Source organism: Cetorhinus maximus, chromosome 12 (genome assembly GCF_964194155.1).
Source record: "Cetorhinus maximus chromosome 12, sCetMax3.hap1.1, whole genome shotgun sequence".
NCBI classification, from domain to species: Eukaryota; Metazoa; Chordata; class Chondrichthyes; order Lamniformes; family Cetorhinidae; genus Cetorhinus; species Cetorhinus maximus.
In genome coordinates this window covers 106890436-106913703 of record NC_135890.1, presented here as the reverse complement: position 1 = coordinate 106913703, position 23268 = coordinate 106890436, and the positions used below count along the sequence as shown (strand labels likewise).

Sequence of the window (23268 nt, the reverse complement as noted above, 5' to 3'; positions counted from 1 at the left end):
ATGTAGGAAAGAATCATTGTTAAAACTTATTCTAGCTTAAAAATGTATTTTTGAATAAATTGCAACTTGCTCTCTACTTTACATTCCTCACATCTAACTCAAAGATTTTCTTTTTTCATTTTCCATAGGTCAAATCTTTAGTGTGATTTTAAAAGCAGAAGAAATAAAATGAACGGTATTGAAAACTAGTATTTCGCTCTAAACACTACTTTCTGCACTTTTAGTCTCTCACCTGCTGAAGCACCAGTTTCCCCTTCTAGCTCCTGCGAGATCTGGCTGGCTCCTCGTCGTTTGATAGGCGTACACCCAGGGGCATTGCGTCTCAATTCCTCCTTCATGCTGTGGTACACAGCTACAATATAAGCTGAAAGATTTCAATGTGATGAGTGCGTACAACAGCATGAAAAATTTTCCTTACAATAGATGGGTTTGCACCATTACTTATGGATGATGAATTTTATTTTAGTGAAGGGGGGCAGAGAAGAAGTCAGTTACAACAATGTTAACATTAACTTTGCCCACAATTAGTTTTTTCCGATCCTATATTGTGCTACCAATTGGTAATTTGCTACTTTTTCTGAGATACAACTTTCTCCTTCTCTACAGTTTCACTCTGCACCATACATTAATCCCTAGAGAAGGGAAAGGAGGTGACTCATGCCTATTTTTCTACCAATATTATTCTGTAACTTATCTCAAGACATGTGACAATAGTGCCTGCCAATTTTTCCCTTCTCCATTTTGCCTTATTCATTGCATTGATGAAATCCAAAGTCCATCATACAAAGAATCATGTTTGCAAACAAATGGCCTAAGAGTGATAGGGGAGGGGAAGAAAGATGAAAAGATGCCTTAAAATTTTTAACAGCATCCACCACAATGCAAAACCCCAGTGCTATGAATAAAAAAGTATACTGCTATTTTTTGTGCAGATCTGGAATCAGGAATGTACAAACACCCAGAGATTTGTAAACTTCCTTCACAAAATAACACTAAAGTTCCAACTGACCATAGAGTCCTTTCAAACCATTTGCAGACATGTTGCAAACAGCATCAACTTGCAATTATGTAAACAGCAGCATCTTCAATCGTGAAATATGTTCACTGATACTCAGGGAAGTGAAAGGAAAACATTAGATGTCAGACCAAGGTAGAGAATAGGAGGGGTGATTAGAAGTTTGCTAATGACATGGGAGTGGGGTTGATAGGAAGTTTGAGGAAATGCCATGGGAACTATGATGCTAAAGGCAGGGTGATGGTGGGGTAAAGGCAGAGGCGTGAGGTGTTGCAAAGGAAAGAAGCCATGCCCGGGACTTTCCGATCCTGCCCACCATGAGATTTGTCGTTGGCAGGATGGAAAATTTGACGGACCAGCAAAAGGACAGTTCACTCGATCAAAGTGAATGAACATCTGATTAACTTGTTTAATAAATGAGAAGCAATTGCACTTTTGGATTTTCAAATTATTAACTAGGGTTTGGATGAAAAATCCTGCCATTTTTGCACATCTAATACAATTTAAATTGTAACTGGAGCTGTTAACAGCTCTGTAAGCCAGAGTTTAATTGGTATAATATAAACTTGCTTTAAAATTAAAAGTAGAAAAGAAAAGTTGTGCCCAAATATGTACTGGCTACACTTATCAAGTAAGGGACCAAAAAGACCAGGTGCAAAAGAGAACTTTGGATAACTGAGAAGGCAAGCTTGTGCTGAACTATTATCCCTACTGAAGCTGTCCAGAGCAGCCTACACAAAGATTTTTTTTATATTCATTCACAGGATGTGGGCTGACTGGCTGGGCCAGCATTTATTGCCCATCTCTAGTTGCCCTTGAGGAGGCGGTGGTGACCTGCCACTTTTGGTAAGCAGAACTGGCGCTGTGGGGTGAACCGAATGCTGGGTTAAGGCGCCCGATGCCAATGCTCATCAGACCCCACAAAAGCTGTTGGTTGATGTAGACAGCAGGACGGTGGCCATGTAAGTCAGAACCTGCTAAGGAGTGTGTAACAACTCACCTGCCGAATCAACCAGCCCTGAAAACAGATGGCGCTGGAGTGCTGGGCCCATACCTGGCCGTCGCCGGCAATGGTGAGCCCGCGGGGGCTAGGCTGCGATGAGTAGGAGGGCCGCTGCGGTAAGCATGGAAGCCCAGGGCGTGGGCCCAGGTGGAGCCACCGCAGGTGCAGGTCTTGGTGATAATAGCAAATATTCAAACGAGAACTTTGAAGGCCAAAGTGGAGGAGGGCTCCATGTGAAATGGGTGGGGTCCGCACAGTCCACCCGGAGGATTCAATAAAGAAAAGTCACTTGGGTGAGGCAATAGAGAACTACTGATGTCCATAGAGCTGTACCCCACCTTCAGGCAAGGAGAGATGGCCAAGGAACGGGGACTACTGTAAGATAGGAAACGATAATTGGTAAATTTAATTTATTTTTAACCAATGTATTTATAAATTACATTTTCAAATTAATTTTTCATGACTTGTCAGAAGTCTTAGCTCTAAATTCAGGAGTCACTTTATTTGCAAAGGGAATTGGGATTAAAATACAATATTAGTAAGTCAATTCACTGAATGTTTAAAAGCAAAATACTGCAGATGCTGGAAATCTGAAACAAAAACAGAAGATGCTGGAAAAACTCAGCAGGTCTAACAGCATCTGTGGAGAGAAAAACAGAGTTAATATTTTGAGTCTGTATGACTCTTCTTCAGAGCTAAAAGCACTAAAGAGGAGTCATACAGACTTGAAATGTTAACTGCTTTTCTCTCAGATGCTGATAGGCCTGCTGAGTTTTTCCATCATTTTCTGTTTCTGTGTACTGAATGCTTATACTGTGTGTGGGGTCTGGGTATTTTTTTTAAATAGACACCTTAACGTTTGACCTATTGCTACTGTGAATCCGCCTGTCAACAATAGGGCTTGCCTGAACTCATTAGCTGAACAAACTTTCTGGATGCTGTTGCAAACAGAAATTATTTGCACCTCTATTCATGTTGTTGCAAACACCAAATAAAAAGCGGATTCTTGCCAACCAGATTTTTGGCAGGTGTAATCTACTGCAGAGGTAGATGATGGCAAACTGAAATAAAAGCACTATAAAACTTTTTTAAAAAAAATGCATGCACGTACCTATCAGAATGAATTATTGCACTTTATGGTCATGAAAGTAATTGGCAACAACATTCTTCGATAGCAAACACGCTATTGGTTCAGTGCTTGTGTATGTACGATATAGATCAACAATGTATCAGATAAATAAACACACAAAGTTAGGAGGCCAGATGTTTGATTTTGTACCAGACAGTCCCCGGTATCAGATGGCTTCACATCCAGTACCTTGACCCTTAGCCCACTTGCCTTAGTACAGCAATGGCAACTTAGTAAAGCCTGTTCCTTTCCCAGTTTGCAGCAACCTTGATGTGACAGGGATGGAAAAGTCAGGTTGGTTTTAATACCTTCTTCCTCCTCCCCCCTTCTTCCTCCTCTCCTATCCTCCAGTTCTCTCACTCTAATGGCGCAGAATCCCTGAATGTGATGACCTCACCAATGCATGTCACAAAGGTGTTTAGTTCTGGTGGTCTCTGGCGATGGGCAATCTACATAAAGTTGTGTTGGGTTCATAACTGATAAAATCAATTTTTGTGCCCGTTGTATTTTCTTTCTAAAAAAAAAATCTGGCAATTTTTAGGTTGTGTTGCAAACTTTGAATGATTAAAGCAACAACATTAAAACAAACCTGAAGGAAATACCCAAATTAAATGTGTGATTAAAGCCTAAATGAACAGATTACATTTTTTAATTATGAGGTTAATCGTAATTTTTAAAAATCACATCTTATATTTTTATATAAATAATCTATGTTCATAGATACACATACATACATAGGCCTACAGACTTGAAATTTGCAGTACCTGAGACAATCATGAGGAAGTAGCTCTGACAAGAGGATGCTTGTGGCAGATAATGCATGATATGCCAGTTATTGTCCAAAAGATCTTCGACATCTGTGCCAACTTCCTCATCTTCAGAATGAACCTCTTCAAAATCATTGCTGTCATCTTCACCATGCTCCTTTGTTTCTTTATTGTTCGCCACCTTGACATAACACATCATCACATGTTGCTCACTGTTAGTTTCTGCTTTTGACAATGAGACTCAAAAGTTAATTAACAAAGCATTTACTGCTCTAACCAATAATTGTCATAATTTAGACATTTCCTTTACAGCTTATTTGCTGAATAATTTTTGCAATACAGGATTACTATGTACACAATTTTAAAAGCAGTTTTTAAATTCACTCATGGAATGTGGGCGTTGCCGGCTAGGCCAGCATTTATTGCCTGTCCCTAATTGCCCCTGAGGAGGTGGTGTTGAGCTGCCTTCTTGAACTGCTGCAATCCATGTGGTGTAGGTACACCCACAGTGCTCTCGGGGAGGGAGTTCCAGGATTTTGACCCAGTGACAGTGAAGGAACAGCGATATATTTCTAAGTTAGGATGGCTTGGAGAGGAACTTCCAGGTGGTGGTGTTCCCATGTGTCTGCTCGCCTTGTCTTTCTAGATGGTAGAGGTCATGTGTTTGGAAAGTGATGTCTAGGGAGGCTTGGTGAGTTCCTGCAATACATCTTGTAGATGGTATACACTGCTGCCACTGAGCATCGGTGATGGGGGAGTGAATGTTTGTGGATGGGGTGTCAATCAAGTTCTGTTGAAGGGTCATGAGGACTCGAAACGTCTTTTCTTCTCCGCCGATGCTGCCAGACCTGCTGAGTTTTTCCAGGTAATTCTGTTTTTGTTTTTGATTTCCAGCAGCCGCAGTAGTTTTTTGTTTTTATGCCAATCAAGTGGGCTGCTTTGTCCTGTTGGTTGGGTTGGTTCTTTCTCTTTTGTAAGAATGCATCTGATTTCTGATTTTTACCTACCAATAGCAGCTTAGCAATTTCCTTTAATAGCTCAAAAGTTAAGGACAGATGAAGGGGACCATTTTCCCTCCCAACTCATGTTTCTACTGAAACCTTAACATCCCTCAAAGCATCCAATCGACCTCCTGAATTATTCCAGATTTTTTGCATCCATAATTATACCCAGAGCCCATTTTAGGTATCAACCACTATGTGCAGAGAAATATGCCCTGACATCAATCCTGAATTTGCTTTCTCAAATTTGTGGTTACATCCTGAATTTGCCTTCTCAAATTTGTGGTTACACCCTGAAATCATGCTCCAGATTTGCCTCTTCTATTTCACCAAATATCTTACATAGCCTTATGAAGGATTCCTTTCATTCATCTTTAGTGTCAATGAGTCAGGATTTTTTTCTCAATTGGCCAAGTGTCTCTTTTCTACAATGTTTTCAGAGCTTGGATGTTTCTTTGGTGCCTTAGTGACCATAATCAATGTGGGAGCACTGCACAGTTCCAGCATGACAACCTCATTTATAATCTACTGGATTGGTAATATAGCTCAGCATTCTGCTTGCTTTATTGCTTGCTACAAGGTATAGCCAGTGTTGAGTCCATCAGTTGTATTTCAATTATTCCTTTGGTCCTGTATAAACCGATTACTATGTTTTGTTACGATGTTCAACAACTTATACGTCTCAGTCCGAAGTTACATTTGCCACAGTTCTTTCATCTTGCAAACTTTGACTGGGTCCTTTTGTAGTTCTTGGGCTGCTTTATCAGGTTTAATTGCTGTTCTCTCCTAATTTATCATTTCTCAGTGTAAGTTTCTGAATTCAGGTCACTTATGCAAATGAGAAACAGTGGCATCATAGCACTGATCTCAGGCACAATTCACTCTGGACATCTTTGCATTCGAAATCACTTCCCTAATACTTACTACTTTCTCTCTTGCAACCAATTCTTCCTTCACTTCTTTTACCAAGCATATCCAATGCCCTATGTTTGTGCAGCAACCATTAATGCAAGATGTTCAAAGACTTTCCCAAAGTGCAGGTATACTACATCACGGGCTTTCGAAGTCAAAAAGATAGCAACCCTTCCTTCTAAACTTATAGTGACCATTAGCCACAAGGTTATTCTCAAATGGGTAATCTTTAAACTTGTTCCTAATGATCAGCTACATTGCCCTGACAGTTAGTGATACAATACTAATGTATAGGCAGCTATATTGTTATGTCTGTCATCTTGATTGAAAATAAATACACTAACTGGCTTCCAATCTGTGCGAATTTCCTTGCATTCATACAGCTTTCATCCTAGTTTCATGTAACACTTAGGTGCTAACACCCTTAAAGGGTCTCAATTTATCTTTGATAATCCCTTTCCTATTAAATTACTCTTGAATTTGGCTTCGGTGACAACTTTTTTTTTCTGGATGTTCCAACATTCTGCCCATTGAACCAACTAAAAACCCTTTCCTCATTCTTTTGAAATTGCCCCTTCAAAATTGTATATCCAGACAGCCGTCAAATTTGGTTACGAAGTCATTGCAGCATAGGAGGAAGCCATTCAGCCCATTGAGTCATGACAGCTCTCTGTAGAGCAATCCAGTCAGTTCCGTTCCTCTGCACTATCCCTTTTGCTCTGCAAGTTTATTTCACTCAAGTGCCTATCCAATTTCCTTCCGAAATCATTGATCATCTCTGCTTTCACCAACCTGGTGAGCGCCAAGTTCCAGGTTATTACCACTCGCTGCATTAAAAAATGTTCTTCCTCACATATCGCCCCCCAATCTCTTGCCCAAAACCTTAAATCAGAGTCTCCTTGTACTTTTGGCATCAGCTAATGAGGATAGCTTTTCTCGGTCTACCTTATCTAAACCTCTGTGCCTCAGGGAGATTGAAGCGCTTTTTCACGCGCAAGCACTAAAGAATGCTGGCCCCGACTCTTCCTCCTCCCCCTGCCCACACAGATAGCGCTGAGCACTATGGCATGCGTATTACACTGGGCGGGCCTTAATTGGCTTGCCCGCTTAAAATGGAGGCTCCACGCCCACCGAGCCTGCCCACCATATGAAAAATTCTACCCCTTGTCAAAGCTTCCCTCAAGCTCCTTTGCTGTAAGGAGAGCAATCCCAGCTTCTCCAACCTACCTTTGATGCCCTCATCCCTGGTAAAACTCCTCTGCACCTCTCAAGGGCCCTCACATCGTTCCTGAAGTGTGGTGGCCAGAACTAGATGCTTATTCTAGTTGTGGCCTAATCAGAACTTTTGTAACTTTCAGCATAATTTCCCTGCTTTTGTACTCAATACCACTACTTATGAAGTCCAAGGACCCATTTGCTTTGCTAACTATTCTCTTAATACCTCTTGCCACCTTCAAAGATCTACACATATGAACTCCCCAGGTTCCTCAGTCCCTGCACACTCTTTAGAATTGTGTCTCTAAGGTCTGGATTTTCTGGTCCTGCCGTGGTGGGTGCAGCGAGCCAGCCAAAAGTCTATGGACTTTGGCAGGAGCAGAAGATCCCACTGGTTGGCAGGGCTGAAAAATCCTGCCCTAAGTCTATTTTATCTCTCCCTATCCTTCCTGCTAAAATGCATCACCTCACACTTCTCTGTCAATTCCGCTAGCCTATCTCAGTCCTGTTTTAGTCAATTACTATCATCCTCATCATTACTTTGGTATCACATCTTGAAATTTTACACAGTATCCCAAAATACAAGTTATTGTGTGTGTGATATATATAAAAATGTGCACACATATTATTTGGATATTGGAATACAAAAAGCACAGAGGTTCTATCACTGACTTTAAAGGAACACCAGTGTCTACCATTCTCCAGACTGAAAAACCACCATTTATCAAGGCTCACTGTTTCCTGCCCTCAAAACCAATTTTTTAAAATCCAAGCTGACACCAACCCTCCTGTTCCATGAGCTTCAATTTTGTTAACCAGCCTGCTATGTGGCACTTTGTTAAACGCTTTCTCAAAATCTTCCCATCACTAGCCTTCTCTGTTACTTCATTTAAAAATTAAATTACATTAATCAAACATGATCTGCCTTTTACAAGTCTGTGTTGGGTCTCCTTAATTGACTCAAACCTCTCCAAACGCCTGTTGACATTTTCCTTGATAATTGTTTTGAAAACTTTACCCACCAATGATGTTAAACTGACTGGCCTGCATTTATTAGAAAGGTACTTATGCACCATAAGGGTGTCACATTTGCCACACTTAAATCCTCTGGAACCTCCCCAGCATGAGGGAAGGTTGGAAGTTTATGACAAACCCTACCGCTATCGTCATTCCCACTGCGTTTAACAACTTGGGAAAGGAACCTTTGGACAAGACAACTTTTCACTCTAAGCATAACCTGCCTATCAATTTTCACCCCATCTGTTAACTCTACCATCTGTTTTTACTGATATTTTGTCAGCATCCTCTTCCTTAGTAAACACCGATTGAAGGTACTCATCAAGTATTCTAGCAATGCCCTGTGCCTCTAATTTGAATTCCCGGAGACCAATTTAAAGGATCGCACAAGACTTCCAAGTTTTGTAGCTTTTACTGCAATGAACTAAAAACAACACTGATTAAACACTATTTTTGTAGGCAGCTTATACTTTAAGCTATAGGACAGAACTTTCCCTTTTACTTTTAGCACAACCAAAAATTCCAAAGTGATTCTTATTGTCCGAGGGTTTAATTCTGTTATTTTCCTTTCCCAATCTGATAATTTGTAATCCCAGAACTGTCTTTCATAGTGAGGCTTCTTCATAGAGGTTCTCCCTCTAGCTCAAGCTTGACAAATCTTCTAGTCGCATTTCAATTTACACAAATTTGGTCTTTTTGATCAGAGCACGAGCTCCCATCCAGGTTCCTACAAAAACAACTATTGTGGGGACCCAGCTGGGTCACAAGAGTCCTTGATGCCATATTCACCCCAAAATGAACAAAATCATCAATTTGAAATGGGCATAAAACCATTTCTGGAATAAAATCAAAAATTTTTTTTTTCAAAATTGATACCAAGCTATTGAAAGCATATGATTAATATCAGTTGTTTGCTTATGAGAGATTACACACAGCATAATCTTCAAGACCAGTATTCTCAAATTGAGCTGAGAGTCTGTAATCTAATTTGATCCTAGCTACTGCAGTGCAATTACATTTCCTATATCAGGTTACTGTGTCTGAGATGTTCACTCTGATAAGCAAATGTATAGTTATATAATAAATTAACGTGGAGAGATACAGCTTTGCATCTATTCATATCATGATATTGGTAAGCGAAACGTTAAATGGTTTTAGATCAATACTGCAACTTATTCAAACAACTGGCAGAATGTATTCTTTCCACTTTCAGGTTGGTACAGAAGGGACCAATTGACAGGAGCTAAATACAGCATCATATACTTAAACACTGGGCATTCTATAGGTTCCCTGCATCAGCTGTGGATATTGCAACATTAAGTTTTCTAGTTAATCATCCCCTATCTTAATGTGAATTGAGTCTCAGAAAATTGAACATTCATCTGGGGTTTAGGTTCAAGATGTGCATTCCTACAATAATGGTGAACACAAAATTTTCAGGTCCTGAACCCTGCAACATCTAGCAGCATGATTGTAGATTTTTTTGGGCCAGAACTTTTGAGGTATGGCAATCAAATTCAGATTGCTACTCCGCTCCTGTTTACTTATCTTAGTCAGGAGCTGCACATTTCACATTCAACCTTCCAACTCAGCCCTCCTCAGAAATGTGCAGCACAGCAGGTTCCTGAGGCCTTCGGTCTAGTGTAGCAGCGTCAGAGTAAAGGAAGTTCCGCCCCCTTTTTACGGCACTAGCTGCCATAGAGCAGTTTAAAGATCCCAGCTACTTTGAGAAGCCGGGGAAAGGTAAGTGTGTTGGGGGGGTATTAATGTCTTGTCAACTACATTGTTACTGTCATGTCAATTACAATTAAGAGAAACAGGTGATGGGTATTAATTGCCTTTGAGCACATATAATAAAGGATAGCTGGGACACTAGGTGTGTGGGAGGAGAGCTACGAGACTGAGCAATTCAATAAACTCTCTCAATAAAGGAAAGCTCTGTCTTGGTTTCAGCTTCGCCAACCAGATTGGATCCCATCAGTATCATAGTTACCCAGGAGTTAGAAGTGTTTTTAATTTTAACTTTTCCTGGGTAACTATTCTGCTAAGACAGTTGGAACCATCTGAAGTCTCCGGTTTAAATTGGGGTATTGGATGGTTCGCGGTGCAGGGTAATTGCCCATCGCAAGTTTGAACCTCCTGGGAAATTCCCTTGTAGTTTATGCGTAGAGACTTTGAAGGGACCGTATGGACACAACCCCAGAGGTTGGAAGTTCTGGGCCTTCATTTTTTTTTGTAAACAATCTGGCAGATCTAGTAATGCAAGGGTCAAGCTTAGGTGTTTATAGCTTTGTCAATAATGGTGAAAGCAAAATTTGAGAAGAACAATTAAAAGGAGCGCACAACCCTAAAGTGTATTTAAGTGTGCCTCATTAGATAGTGCTTGAATGCCAACATTCTAAATAATCCTGGATAACACTGAATGCAGATCTCTGAAAAGCCAAGTTACTAAAATCACACATTTACGCATTATTTATGTTTGTGCCAATGTAGCTAGTGTTTTTACTCAAGTTTAAAATATCTACAAGTGTGGCCATTATCTACAAATACCATTCAGCAACTTTAGAGCAAAGGAAGAGTCCCATACCTCTCTACTGAGAATGCTGGAGGGAAGTTTACCCTTAATGCCACCATGATTGGCTGGGTCCATCCAAAGCAGAAACTCCCAGCAGTGAGAAAACGAGATGGAGAGGGAGTGGAAAATTTCACGGGAATGGATGCTGTATTTTTGTAAACAAAAAGAATGAATTACTCAAACATCCCATTTATTTCATGTATAGTACCATGATCCTAGCATCACTCACTAGGATTCCAATTCCAAAATACTGGAAATCTCAACCTGAAATTTTGAAATTTCCCAGACAAACTAACAGGTTATCGGAGAAAGCTAAGGCGAGGTTTCAGAGCTATGTTACCGAATTACATTAATACGCAACCCAGTTGAAAGAAACTTACAAATATACAATTGCTGTGTCTGTAAATAGAAAATGTGAACATATTGCTGCTGAAACCAATTATTTTTGTAGCAGTACAATAGGTTTATATAATATTACAGTTAATCTCCAATCCTCAGTTGCTCTGAATGTCAGAATGTATCATTCAAATAAGCACAAGGGTTGAGTGATTATATAAAGAGTCCATTTAAGGCAAAGAGAACAGATTTGTAATTAAATGACAAGGTCTCATTTCCCTAGGGTGTTCCATAGCCTTTTGCAACTAATGTATTGATGTTGAAGAGTGGTCACAGTTAAGTAGGCAAATGTGGCAACAAAGGGCCCACAAAAAGCAAATAAACGAATGGTTATAAAAGCTATTTCTGGTGGTGGTGGTTGAGGAATGAATATTGAACAACTCTCCTATCATTCCATCTTTTACTTTGACCTGAGCAAGCAAACATGGTCATAATTTAACATGTCACCTGAAATAATCAAGTACCTCTGACAATTTGCTTCTGCTCTGAACTGTACATACAGATTCTGTATTCAAATCCAGTGGGTTTGTTTGAAAACCACTTGTCTCAGATGTATGGGTATGGCCAACTGAAACATCTCAGCCAGAAACACTTGGAGCCTGGGAATTGGGGTTAGGGATACGCAGGTTACAGTCCAATTAGACCAGCTACAAAGCAGAACAATAATACCACCTGAGTGGGAAGAATGCTACACAGCATAAAATTATTTTAAAAAAAATATATTTTTATTTGACAGATTCAATGCAGTAGAACTACAATATTAACGGTTTTATCTTCAATTTAAAAAGTACAGATTCTTTCAAAAGGAAAAATATTTACCAAATTTGGTAATAGGCTTACTGACTGACATTTTTCTTAAATTTGGCTTTAAGGCACTCAGGATAATTTTAAAAGGCTTACTTGTGTCGGAATGCAGACATTACCTCTTTGTGATGTACTCCACATATCCTACTGAATCCTCAATCCGCCGCTTCTTGGTGCACAGCATTATACGGTTGAAATTGGCATAGATCACTGATGAACCCAACCTTTTAAACTCTGCTACCAGTCTGTAAAATAAAAACACAAGTGTGGCACCCTCTGTACCAAATCACATCGAGCCCATTTGGATTGTTACCCTGGTGGTAGTGCTTTTTTTTGGTAATCAAAGCATATGATCACTTTCTGGCCAACAGATGAAGTTAAACAGCACTGACACTCAAGTTCCATTTCACCCTTTCCCTCAAAAAGCACTTTAAAAACTCTCTTCCTTTTTGCATGGCACAAATGTTTGTGCTATGTACCACTCCTACCAGTGGAGAGCTTTCCCCTTGATTCCCATTGGCTTCAGTTTTGCTAGGGTTCCTCGATGCCACACTCGGTCAAATGCTACCTTGGTGTTAAGGGCAGTCACTCTCACCTCCCCTCTGGAATTCAGCTCTTTTGTTCAGGTTTGGAACAAGGATGTAATGAGGTCCGGGGCCAAATGGCTCTGGCAGAGTGGAAACTAAGCATTGGTGAGCAAGTCACATTCCTGAAGTGCTGCATGATAGCACTGTTAGTGACACCTTCCGACACTTTGCTGATGATTGAGAGGAGGCTGATGGGGCAGTAATTGGCCAGTTTGAATTTCTCCTGCTTTTTGTGGAAAGGGCATATCTGGGCAATTTTCAAAATGGTCAGGCAAATGCCATGCTGTAGCTGTATTGGAATAGCTCGTTTAGGGGTGGGCTAGTTCTGGAACATAAGTCTTCAGTATTACAGCTGGGTATTTGTCAGAGCACGCAGCCTTCGAGTACTTTTGGCTGAAAACTGTTGCAACTGCTTCAGCACCGCCTTTTGCACAACAGTGCTGAGTTCTGCCATCATTGAGGATGGGGATGTTAATGTAGCCTTCTCCTCTGGTTAGTTATTTAATTGTCCACCATCATTCACAATGGGATATGGCTGGACTGCAGAGCTTTGATTTGATCTGGTGGCTGTGGAATTGCTTAGCTCTGTCTGTAAAATGCTGTTTCCACTATTAAGCATGCGTGTGGTCTTGGGTTACAGCTTCACCAGGTTGGCACCTCATTTTTAAGGTGCTACCTCTCACATGCTCCTTATTGAACCAGGTCCAGTAGGGGGAATGCGAGGAGACAAGAGACTAAACCTAAGTGAGATGGAGACTGTGTGAGTAGTGAATTAGGTTCACGAGGGAATGCAGTGCACGGGGGAAAGAGGTGTAGTATACATAGGAATTATTCTAAGTTCATTAAGAAGCTAATTAAATTAACTTAACTAAATAACATAAGTAACAATGGCAGGAGAGGTGTTATGTTGCAGCTGTGGAATGTGGGACTTTTGGATGCCAAGGCGAACCAGGATAAAGACATCTGCCGAAAGTGTAAGCAGCTCGAGGAATTCCAAATCAGGATTACTGAACTGGAAGCCGAACTGCAGACACTGTGCAACATAAGGGAGGGAAGAAAACCTGGACACTTTGTTCCAGAAGATGGTCCACACCCTGTAGAAGGGGGTCATCTGTTTTGGTCAGCGGTGAGGGACAGGAGGATGTGACTGTGAGTGAGGCAGGTAAAAAGGGACTGAGCAGACAGTAGTGGAGGAGTCTCCGACTTTGCAATTGTCAAACAGGTTTGAGGTGCTCGCAAACTGTGTGGGAGAAAGGGAGGTCTGTAAGATGGATGAGCAGGCTGGCCATTGCACCATGGTACAGGAAACCGCTCAAGCAGAGGGAGCAAACAGGAATGTAATGGTAGTAGGGGACAGTATAGTGAGGGGAATTGACATGGTTCTCTGCAACAAAGAGTGAGGGTCCAGAAGGCTGTGTTGCCTGCCAGGTTCCAGGGCTTGGGACATCTGCTCAGGGCTGGAGAGGAACTTACAGTGGAAGGAGGAAGGTCCGGTTGTCGTAGTTCCAATGACATGGACAGGTCAAAGAAAGAGGTTCTGCATAGTCAGTATGAGGAGCTAGGTACCAAATTAAGTAGAAGAACTTCAAAAGTAATAGTCTCAGGATTGTTCCCTGAGGCACGTGCAAATTGGCATAGGGCAAATAAGATTAGAGAGATAAATGTGTGGCTCAAAGACTGGTGTGGGAGAAGTGGGTTCCAGTTTGTGGGGCACTGGCACTAGTACTAGGGAAAGTGGGGGCTGGGATGGTTTACATCTGAATTGTGTTGGGGCTAGTGTTCTAGTGAGCCGAGTAGAGAGGACTTCAAACTAAATAAGGGGTGCGGTGATGAGAGATCAAGGTTGGGTAGATGTAGCAAATTAAGGGGTAGAGTCAAGGTAGGAAAGCAAAATAGTAATATGAGAAATGAGGGTCAGAGAATGGCAGGAAGGAACGGGCAGAAAAAAACCTAAGAATACACCAACAGTCAAGACTAGATGTTACAAAGATAACAAAAAGACAAAACTAAAGGCTCTGTATCTGAATGTGCGTAGCGTTCATCACAAAGTAATTAAATTGATAGCACACATTGAAGTAAATAAATATGATCTGATAGCCATTACGGTTGTGAACATTGAGGGGTATATGACATTTAAGAAGAATAGGAAGCTAGATAAAGGTGGAGGTGTAACACTTAATCAAGGATGGCATTGGTGCAATAGTTAGAGATAACCTCAGTTCAGGACAACAGGATGTAGAATCTGTTTGGGTGGAAATGAAGAATAGCAGGGGAAAGAAGTCACTCGGGAGTGGTTTACAGGACCCCAAACAGTAACCACAATGTAGGACAAAGAATACAAGAAGAAATATTGGGCGCTTGCGATAAAGGGATGGCAATAATCATATGTGATTTTAATCCACATATAAACAAGAAAAATCTGATTGGCAGTAGTAGCCTGGATGAGGAGTTCATAGAATGCTTTTGAGATAGTTTCTTAGAGCAGCACATTCTGGAACCAACCAGAGAGCAGGTTATATTAGACTTGGCATTGTGTAATGTGACAGGGTTAATTAATGGCCTCAGAGTGAAGGCACCCCTAGCTAGGAGCGACCATAATATAATTGAATTTTACATCCAGTTTGAAAAGGGGAAAGAGCAGGTCTAAGGGTAGCATTTTAAACTTAAATAAGGGCAACTATGTGAGCATGAAAGTTGAGCTAGCTGAAGTAAACTGGGATACTAGGCTAGAGGATAGATCAATAGAGAAGCAGTGGCAGACATTTAAGGGGATAGTTCCAAATACTCACAATAAGTATATTCCTGCTATAAATAAAATTTCTAAGGGGAGGGCTCACCATCCATGGTTAACTAAAGTTAAGAAAAGCATCAGACTTAAGAAAAAAGCCCATAACTGCACAAAGATGAGTGGCAGGTCAGATGATTGGTTAGAATATAAAGAATGGCAGAGAATGACTAAAAGGTTAATTAGAAGAAAGAAACTATAGTATGAGAGGAAGCTAGCTAGAAATGTAAAAATGGATAGCAAGAGTTTCTACAGGCATTTAAAAAGGAAAAAAAGTAAGTAAAGTGAGTGTTGGTCCTCTAGAGAGTAACAATGAGGAGTTAATAGTAGATAATAAGGAAGTGGCGGATGAAGTGAACAAATATTTTGCTTCTGTCTTCACGATAGAGGATACAAAAAATATTCCAGTAATAGCTGTAAATCAGGAGGTGGAGGGGAGAGGGGAACTTGGTGAAATCACAATCGCTAGAGAAGTGGTTCCAAGCAAACTGATGGAGCTGCGGGCTGAAAGTCTCCGGATTCTGATGGATTTCATCCTAGGATCTTAAAAGAGGTGGATAATGAGGCAGTAAATGCGTGGGTGTTAATTTTCCAAAATTTGCTAGATTCTGGAAAGGTTCCATCAGACTGGAAGACAGCAAATATAACCCATCTATTCAAAACGGGAGGCAGGCAGAAAACAGGAAACCATAGGCCAGTTAGCTTGACATCTGTCGTGGGGAAGGCATTAGAATCGATCAGTGAGGAAGTTTTAGCTGGGAACTTAGAAATACTCACAGTAGTTGGGAAGAGTCAACATGGTTTTGTGAAAGGGAAACCATGTTTAACCAATTATTGGAGTTATTTGAAGAAGTAACATGTGCTGTGGATAAATGGGAGCCTGTAGGAACTGTACCTGGATTTCCAAAAGACATTTGATAAGGTGCCACGTCAAAGGTTATTGCGGAAAATAAAGGCTCATGGTGTAGGGTGTAAAATGTTAGAGTAGATAAAAGATTGGCTGGCTGGCAGAAAACAGAGCATGCATAAATAGGTTATTTGCTGATTGGCAGGATGTGATGAGTGGACTCCTGCAGGGGCCTCAACTTCTTACAATTTACATCAATGACTTAGATGAGGGGAATGAAGGCATGGAAACTAAATTTGCAGATGACACAAAGATAGATAGGAAAGTATGCTGTGAAGAGGACATAAGGAGGTTGCAGACGAAAATAGATAGGTTTAGTGAGTGGGCAAAAATCTGGCAGATGGAGTATAATGTGGGAAAATGTAAACTTATTCACTTAGGCAGGAAGAATAAAAAAGCAGAGTATTACTTAAACAGAATGGATTGCAGAATTCTGAGGCGCAGAGGAATTTAGGTGTTCTAGTACATGAGTCACAAAAGTTAGTATGCAGGTACAGAAAGTAATTCAGAAGGCTAATGGAATGCTATCCTTTATTTCGAGAGGAATTGAACATAAAAGTAAGGATGTTATGCTTCAATTATATAGGGCATTGGTTTTTTATTTTTTTTTAATTCATTCACAGGATGTGGGCTTCGCTGGCTGGGCCAACATTTATTGCCCATCCTTAGTTGCCCTTGAGAAGGCGGTGCTGAGCTGCCTTCTTGAACCACTGCAGTCCATGTGGTGTAGGTACACCCAAAGTGCTGTTAGGAAGGGAGTTCCAGGATTTTGACCCAGCAACAGTGAAGGAACGGCGATATATTTCAAAGTCAGGATGGTGAGTGACTTGGAGGGGAATTTCCAGGCAGTGGTGTTCCCAGCTATCTGCTGCCCTTGTCCTTCTAGGTGGAGGTGGTCATGTGTTTGGAAGGTGCTGTCTAAGGAGCTTTGAATTCCTGCAGTGCATCTTGTAGATGGTACACACTGCTGCTTCTGTGCGTTGGTGGTGGAGGGAGTGAATGTTTATGGATGTGCTGCCAATCAAGCAGACTGCTTTGTCCTGGATGGTGTCCAGCTTCTTCAGTGTTGTAGGAGCTGCATTCACCCAGGCAAATGGGGAGTATTCCATCACACTCCTGACCTGTGCCTTGTAGATGGTGGATAGGCTTTGGGGAGTCAAGAAGCGATTTACTCGTTGCACGATCCCTAGCCTCTGACCTGTTCTTGTAGCCACAGTATTTATATGGCCAGTCTAGTTCAGTTTCTGGTCAATAGTAACCCCCAGGATGTTGAGAGTTGGGGTTTCAGTGTTGGTAATGCCATTGAACATCAAGGGGCGATAGTTTGATTCTCTCTTGTTGGAGATGGTCATTGCCTGACACTAGTGTGGCGCGAATGTTACTTGCCACTTGTCAGCCCAAGCCTGGATATTGTCCAGGTCTTGCTGCATTTGGACATGGACTGCTTCAGTATCTGAGGAGTCACGAATGGTGCCGAACATTCTGCAACCATCAGCGAACATCCCCACTTCTGACCTTATGATGGAAGGAAGGTCATTGACGAAGCAGCTGAAGATGGTTGGGCCGAGGACACTACCCTGAGGAACTCCTGCAGTGATCTCCTGGAGCTGAGATGACTGACCTCCAACAACCACAACCATCTTCCTTTGTGCTAGGGTGCAACACTCGGTCAAATGCTGCCTTAATGTCAATGGCACACACTCTCACCTCACCTTGAGAGTTCAGCTCTTTTGTCCATGTTTGAACCAAAACTGTAACGAAGTCAGGAGCTGATTGGCCCTGGCAGAACCCAAACTGGGCATCAGTGAGATTCTTGCTAAGCAAGTGCCGTTTGATAGCACTGTCGATGACCCCTTCCATTATTTTACTGATGGAGAGTAGAGTGATGGGACGGTAATTGGCCGGGTTAGATTTATCCAGCTTTTTGTTTACAGGACATACCTGGGCAATTTTCAACATTGCTGGGTAGATGCCAGTGTTGTAGCTGTACTGGAACAGTTTGGCCATGAGTGCAGCAAGTTCTGAAGCACAAGTCTTCAGTACTATTGCCGGAATGTTGTCAGGGCCCATAGCCTTTGCAGTACCCAGTGCCTTCAGCCGTTTCTTGATATCACGTGGAGTGAATCAAATTGGCTGAAGACTGGCATCTGTGATGCTGGGGACCTCTGGAGGAGGCCGAGATGGATCATTCACTCGGCACTTCTGGCTGAAGATTGTTGCGAATGCTTCAGCCTTATCTTTTGCACTGCTGTGCTGGGCTCCTCCATCATCAAGGATAGGGATATTTGTGGAGCCAACTCCTCCAGTGGCTCCAGTAATTGTCCACCATCATTCACGACTGGATGTGGCAGGACTGCAGAGCTTAGATCTGATCCCTTGGTTGTGGGATCGCTTAGCTCTGTCCATAACTTGCTGCTTATGCTGTTTGGCATGCAAGTAGTCCTGTGTTATAGCTTCACTAGTTTGACACCTCATTTTTAGGTATGCCTGGTACTGCTCCTGGCATGCCCTCCTGCACTCTTCATTGAACCAGGGTTGATCCCCTGGCTTGATGGTAATGGTAAAGTCTGGGATATGCCAGGCCATGAGGTTACAGATTGTGTTCGAGTATAATTCTGCTGCGTCTGATGGCCCACAGCACCTCATGGATGCCCACTCTTGAGCTGCTAGATCTGTTCAAAATCCATCCCATTTAGCACAGTGGTAATGCCACACAACATGATGGAGGGTATCCTCAATGTGAAGGCGGGACTTCGTCTCCACAATGACTGTGCGGTCGTCACTCCTCCCAATACTGTGATGGACAGATGCATCTGCGGCAGGCAAGTTGGTAAGGATGAGGTCAAGTATGTTTTTCCCTCTTGTTGGTTCCCTCACCACCTGCTGCAGACCCAGTCTAGCAGCTATGTCATTTAGGACTCAGCCAGCTCAGTCAGTAGTGGTGCTACCGGGCCACTCTTGGTGATGGACATTGAAGTCCCCTACCCTGAGTGCATTATGCACCCTTGCCACCCTCAGTGCTTCCTCCGAGTGATGTTCAACATGGAGGAGCACTGATTCATCAGCTGAGGGAGGGCGGTACGTGGTAATTGGCAGGAGGTTTCCTTGCCCATGTTTGATCTGATGCCATGAGACTTCATGGGGTCCGGAGTTGATGTTGAGGACTCCCAGGGCAACTCCCAGCTGTATACCACTGTGCCGCCACCTCTGCTGAGTCTGTCCTGCCAGTGGGAGAGGGCACGCCCAGGGACGGTGATGGAGTTTGGGACATTATCCATAAGGTATGGTTCCGTGAGGATGACTATGTCAGGCTGTTGCTTGACTAGTCTGTGAGACAGCTTTCCCAATTCTGGTACTAGCCCCCAGATGTTAGTAAGGAGGACTTTGCAGAGTCGACCGGGCTGCAATTGCCGTTGTCGTTTCCAGTGCCTGAGGTCGATGCCAGGTGGTCCATCATGTTTCATTTCTTTTTTTGTGTCTTTGCAGCGGTTTGTTACAACTGAGTGGCTTGCTAGGCTATTTCAGAGAGCATTTAAGAGTCAACCACATTGCTGTGGGTCTGGAGTCACATGTAGGCCAGACCAGGCAAGGACGACAGATTTCCTTCCCTAAAGGACATTAGTGAACCAGATGGGTTTTTACAACACCGGGTCCCCAGAGCATTACCCTGGGTCTCTGGATTACTAGTCCAGTGACAATAACACTATGCCATCGCCTCCCCCAACTCGAATACTGCGTGCAGTTTTGGTCGCCTTACTTGAGGAAGGATGTAAATGCTTGGGAGACAGTTCAGAGGAGGTTTACTAGATTGACACCTGGAATGAGCGGGTTGTTTTATGATGAAAGATTGGACAGACTGGGCTCATTTCCACTGGAGTTAACGAGAGTGAGGGGTGACTTGATTGAAGTATGTCAGGTCCTGAACGGTCTTGACAAGGTGGACATTGAAAGGATGTTTTCTCTTGTGGGTGAGTCCAGAACTAGGGAGCACGGTTTTAAAATTAGGGGTCGCTGTTTTAGGACAGAGAAGAGGAGAATTTTTTTCTCTGAGGGCCATGCAACTTTGGAACTCTGCCTCAGAAGGCAGTGGAGGTGGGGTCACTGAATATTCTTAAGGCGGAGGGATATAAATTCTTATTAGGTAAGGGAATCAAAGGTTATTCAGGGTGGATGGGAATGTGGAATTCGAAACACAAACAGATCAGCCATGATCTCATTGAATGGCAGAGCAGGCTCGAGGAGCCAAATGGCTTACTTCTGCTCCTATTTCGTATGGTTGGTTCCTTGGCTTGAGGGCAATGGTAGAGTAAGGAATATAGCAGGCCATGAGATTAATGTGGTCATGGTGCCTGCCATGATCCTTGGCCAGACTTCCAATTTGTCAGTGAGATCCGGTTAGGGGCCAGTAATGTTTTGCTTAAAGCTGAGAATTAAGACGCCTGTTCAGCAAATGAAGTCACAAGGTTCCACAGGTTTTGAACAAACAAAAATAAACTTTAGTGTACAAGGTCAGAAAGATAAAACAATTTACAATATCTATCTCATACTTTAACATTCAGGGTTATTATGAGTTAACAGGCAAACTCTACACTGCACAATAAATGCCAAATGTGACCAAAACAGATTCTGTGGATTTCTCAACAACCCACCCAGATGTCAGTAACGCTGTGAGTCAACAATCTCATTGAAACTCCGTCTCTCTCATGAGAGACTCCAATCTTCATATTCGAAGATCTTGTCTTTGAATTCTCTCTGAAAAGTCGCTCTGACTTGGACGGCTTCAACAAAGGTCTACTACGCGGGGTCTTAATCTTGCCTCCCGAGATTCCATTCCCTGGATTCCCGAGTACTCACTCAAGCACCAAATCACAAGCACAATTTCAGCTCTTCAGCCAGGCCGAGCCGAACACTACTGCTGCAAAAGGGGTACCATTGCTCCAATGGCCTTCTTCAATTACCAGGGCTTCTCCTGAGCCCTCTTTACTTAAAGTCTGCTCCCTGCAGCCCTTTCTCCACCTTGGAGCCTGTTTCCCTGCTCCTCCCTTTTAACTGAACTTAACTGGGACCTGTTTCTCTCCCCTGTCTCCGTCTTCTACTTACGACTTCCTTTTATCCTTAATCCAGACCACTCTTCCCTTTTTGGGACCTTTTCCTGTCCCCTGTTGAGATACTACTCTTCCATGACACTTTGCTCCCAATCACCTGACCAGATTTTTGCACCTTTCTTTCCCCTCTCTCTCTATGCACAGGCGTGCTGGGCCCGAAGAACTTACCAACTGCAGAACTACGCACGTGTAGCCTGCTACCAGCCTGCGCATGTGCAGAAAGCCCGTGGTCCGTCAGGTGTTGAAGTTCCTGACCTCAGTTCAACAGGGCAAGTTTGGGTTTCATGACAGTGCTAAACAACACAATGGAGGGTAGCCTCACATTGAAGATGGGACTTTGTCTCCAAGAGGGCTGTGTGGTGGTCACTCCTGACAACATTTGGGCCATGATGCTACCACCGAGTATCAAATCAACATTCCAGGCTGATCTCACCTTCCTGGAGAGCTTCCCTCCACTGTCTCCAAACTCGCACAGCTCACTTCTACCTCCTTCCCAAGAGTCTCAAACAGGACTGCTCTGGTAGACTCATTATTTCAACCTGTCCTTTCTGCAAGGAACTAATTTCTTCCAGCCTGGACTCCATTTTCTCTCTTTTTGTCCAGTATCTTCCCACCTACATCTGCCACTTTGACAGTTTCACATTTTCTGGTCCTCGCCATCTCCTTTTCACCATGGATGATCAAGCCCTCTACAACTCCATTCCCAATCAGAGCAGCCCGAGGGACCTCTGTTTCTTCCTTGAACAAAGGCCCAATTAATCCCCATCCACCACCACACTCCACCAGCTGGCTCAACTTGTTCTCACATTGAATAATTTCTCCATTAGCTCCACTCACTTACTCTAAATTTAAAAAAAGGTGTTGCTATGGGAACACATGAGTCCTAGCTATTCCTCCCTTTTTGCAGGATGAACATTCTTTGCTCCAGTCCCACTCAGGTCTCCATCTCTTAACCTTATATTGTACAACATTGGCATATAATAGCATTTGTCAGTCAGGAAAACATCTATAAAATTTTTGCTCTCTCTATTGTAATCACATATGCTTCAAAAACCAAAGCACTGCATGAATTAATTCTCTTTGGTTAACCACATCTTTGTTAGCACATTAGGGTACAGGCACCTTGTGAAACAAACATTCATCCTGCTCTCAGATTAGAGATCAAGAGAGAGACAGAGTATGCACTCAGTGAGAGCTTAAAAGCAAACATGCAAAATTTTAAGGAAAGAATGTGTAGATACATTAAAATATCATAATTTCATCTACATCCTTCAGAAAATGAAATCATTTTCACAAGGTGCCTATATTTTATTCTGAAGGCATCTATTTTCATACACTGTTTTTTTAAAACTTACTGCAGAAATAGCTTCTTCATCATGTTGTGGAGAATACGGTGTAGTGCCGGGTCATACAGCAGTGATGAGGGTGATCGCAACCAACGGTAAAAGTGCATCACTTGGTTATCAGCATACACATTCTGATAGTGGGTGATCTCCTTCACCCAGCCAACAACCATGCTTTTCAAAATTCTGGAAACACAGGAATACACTCATGAGCAATAAAACAATGGTTTAAGCAGGAACAGTAGAAAAGGTTGACCACTAAGCCCACAGAGCATCACTGGTCTCATCCTCCCATATGCTGCTGTAAGAAATTACCAACTGATAGCTGGGTGGTTGAGGAAAATGAAAAGGTCATGATGGTGCCAGTGTGAGCTTCCCATCAACCAGCTCTGAGTATCAATGACAGAGGGTCAGAGAAAGCATACATCCGTTCAGCCAATTGCAGATAAAAAAGCTACAATGCTCAAACGGAAGTTCCAGTAGGCATCAGCACACCCAACTCCGTCAGCAGTCCTTGCTGGTTGTTTGGAGTATAGAAGACAATTACAGTAAATGCTGCACACCCCTGTATAAGGAAAAAGAGTGCCAATTGAGAGGATAGGTTCAATGCCTTGAAACAAATTGTTACATATTTAGTGTTCTAGTAGTAACCCACAGGGTAAAGAAAAAAAACTCGACACTTTCTTGTCTTAAATTCTTACTGCCTT

General features: G+C 42.4%; 1 protein-coding gene across 1 annotated transcript in view; it reads right to left on the bottom strand.

The window, feature by feature from the left end:
- The window catches only part of pole (polymerase (DNA directed), epsilon), a 144691-nt gene that overhangs the window by 18823 nt on the left and 102600 nt on the right, over window positions 1-23268 (bottom strand). Inside the window, exons 40-44 of the mRNA XM_078554304.1 lie at window positions 22574-22747; window positions 11954-12079; window positions 10647-10779; window positions 3912-4095; window positions 233-364 (exon numbers count right to left, since the gene is read on the bottom strand). Coding sequence (XP_078410430.1) covers window positions 233-364; window positions 3912-4095; window positions 10647-10779; window positions 11954-12079; window positions 22574-22747 — 749 coding nt within the window. The remainder of the gene's footprint in view (window positions 1-232; window positions 365-3911; window positions 4096-10646; window positions 10780-11953; window positions 12080-22573; window positions 22748-23268) is intronic.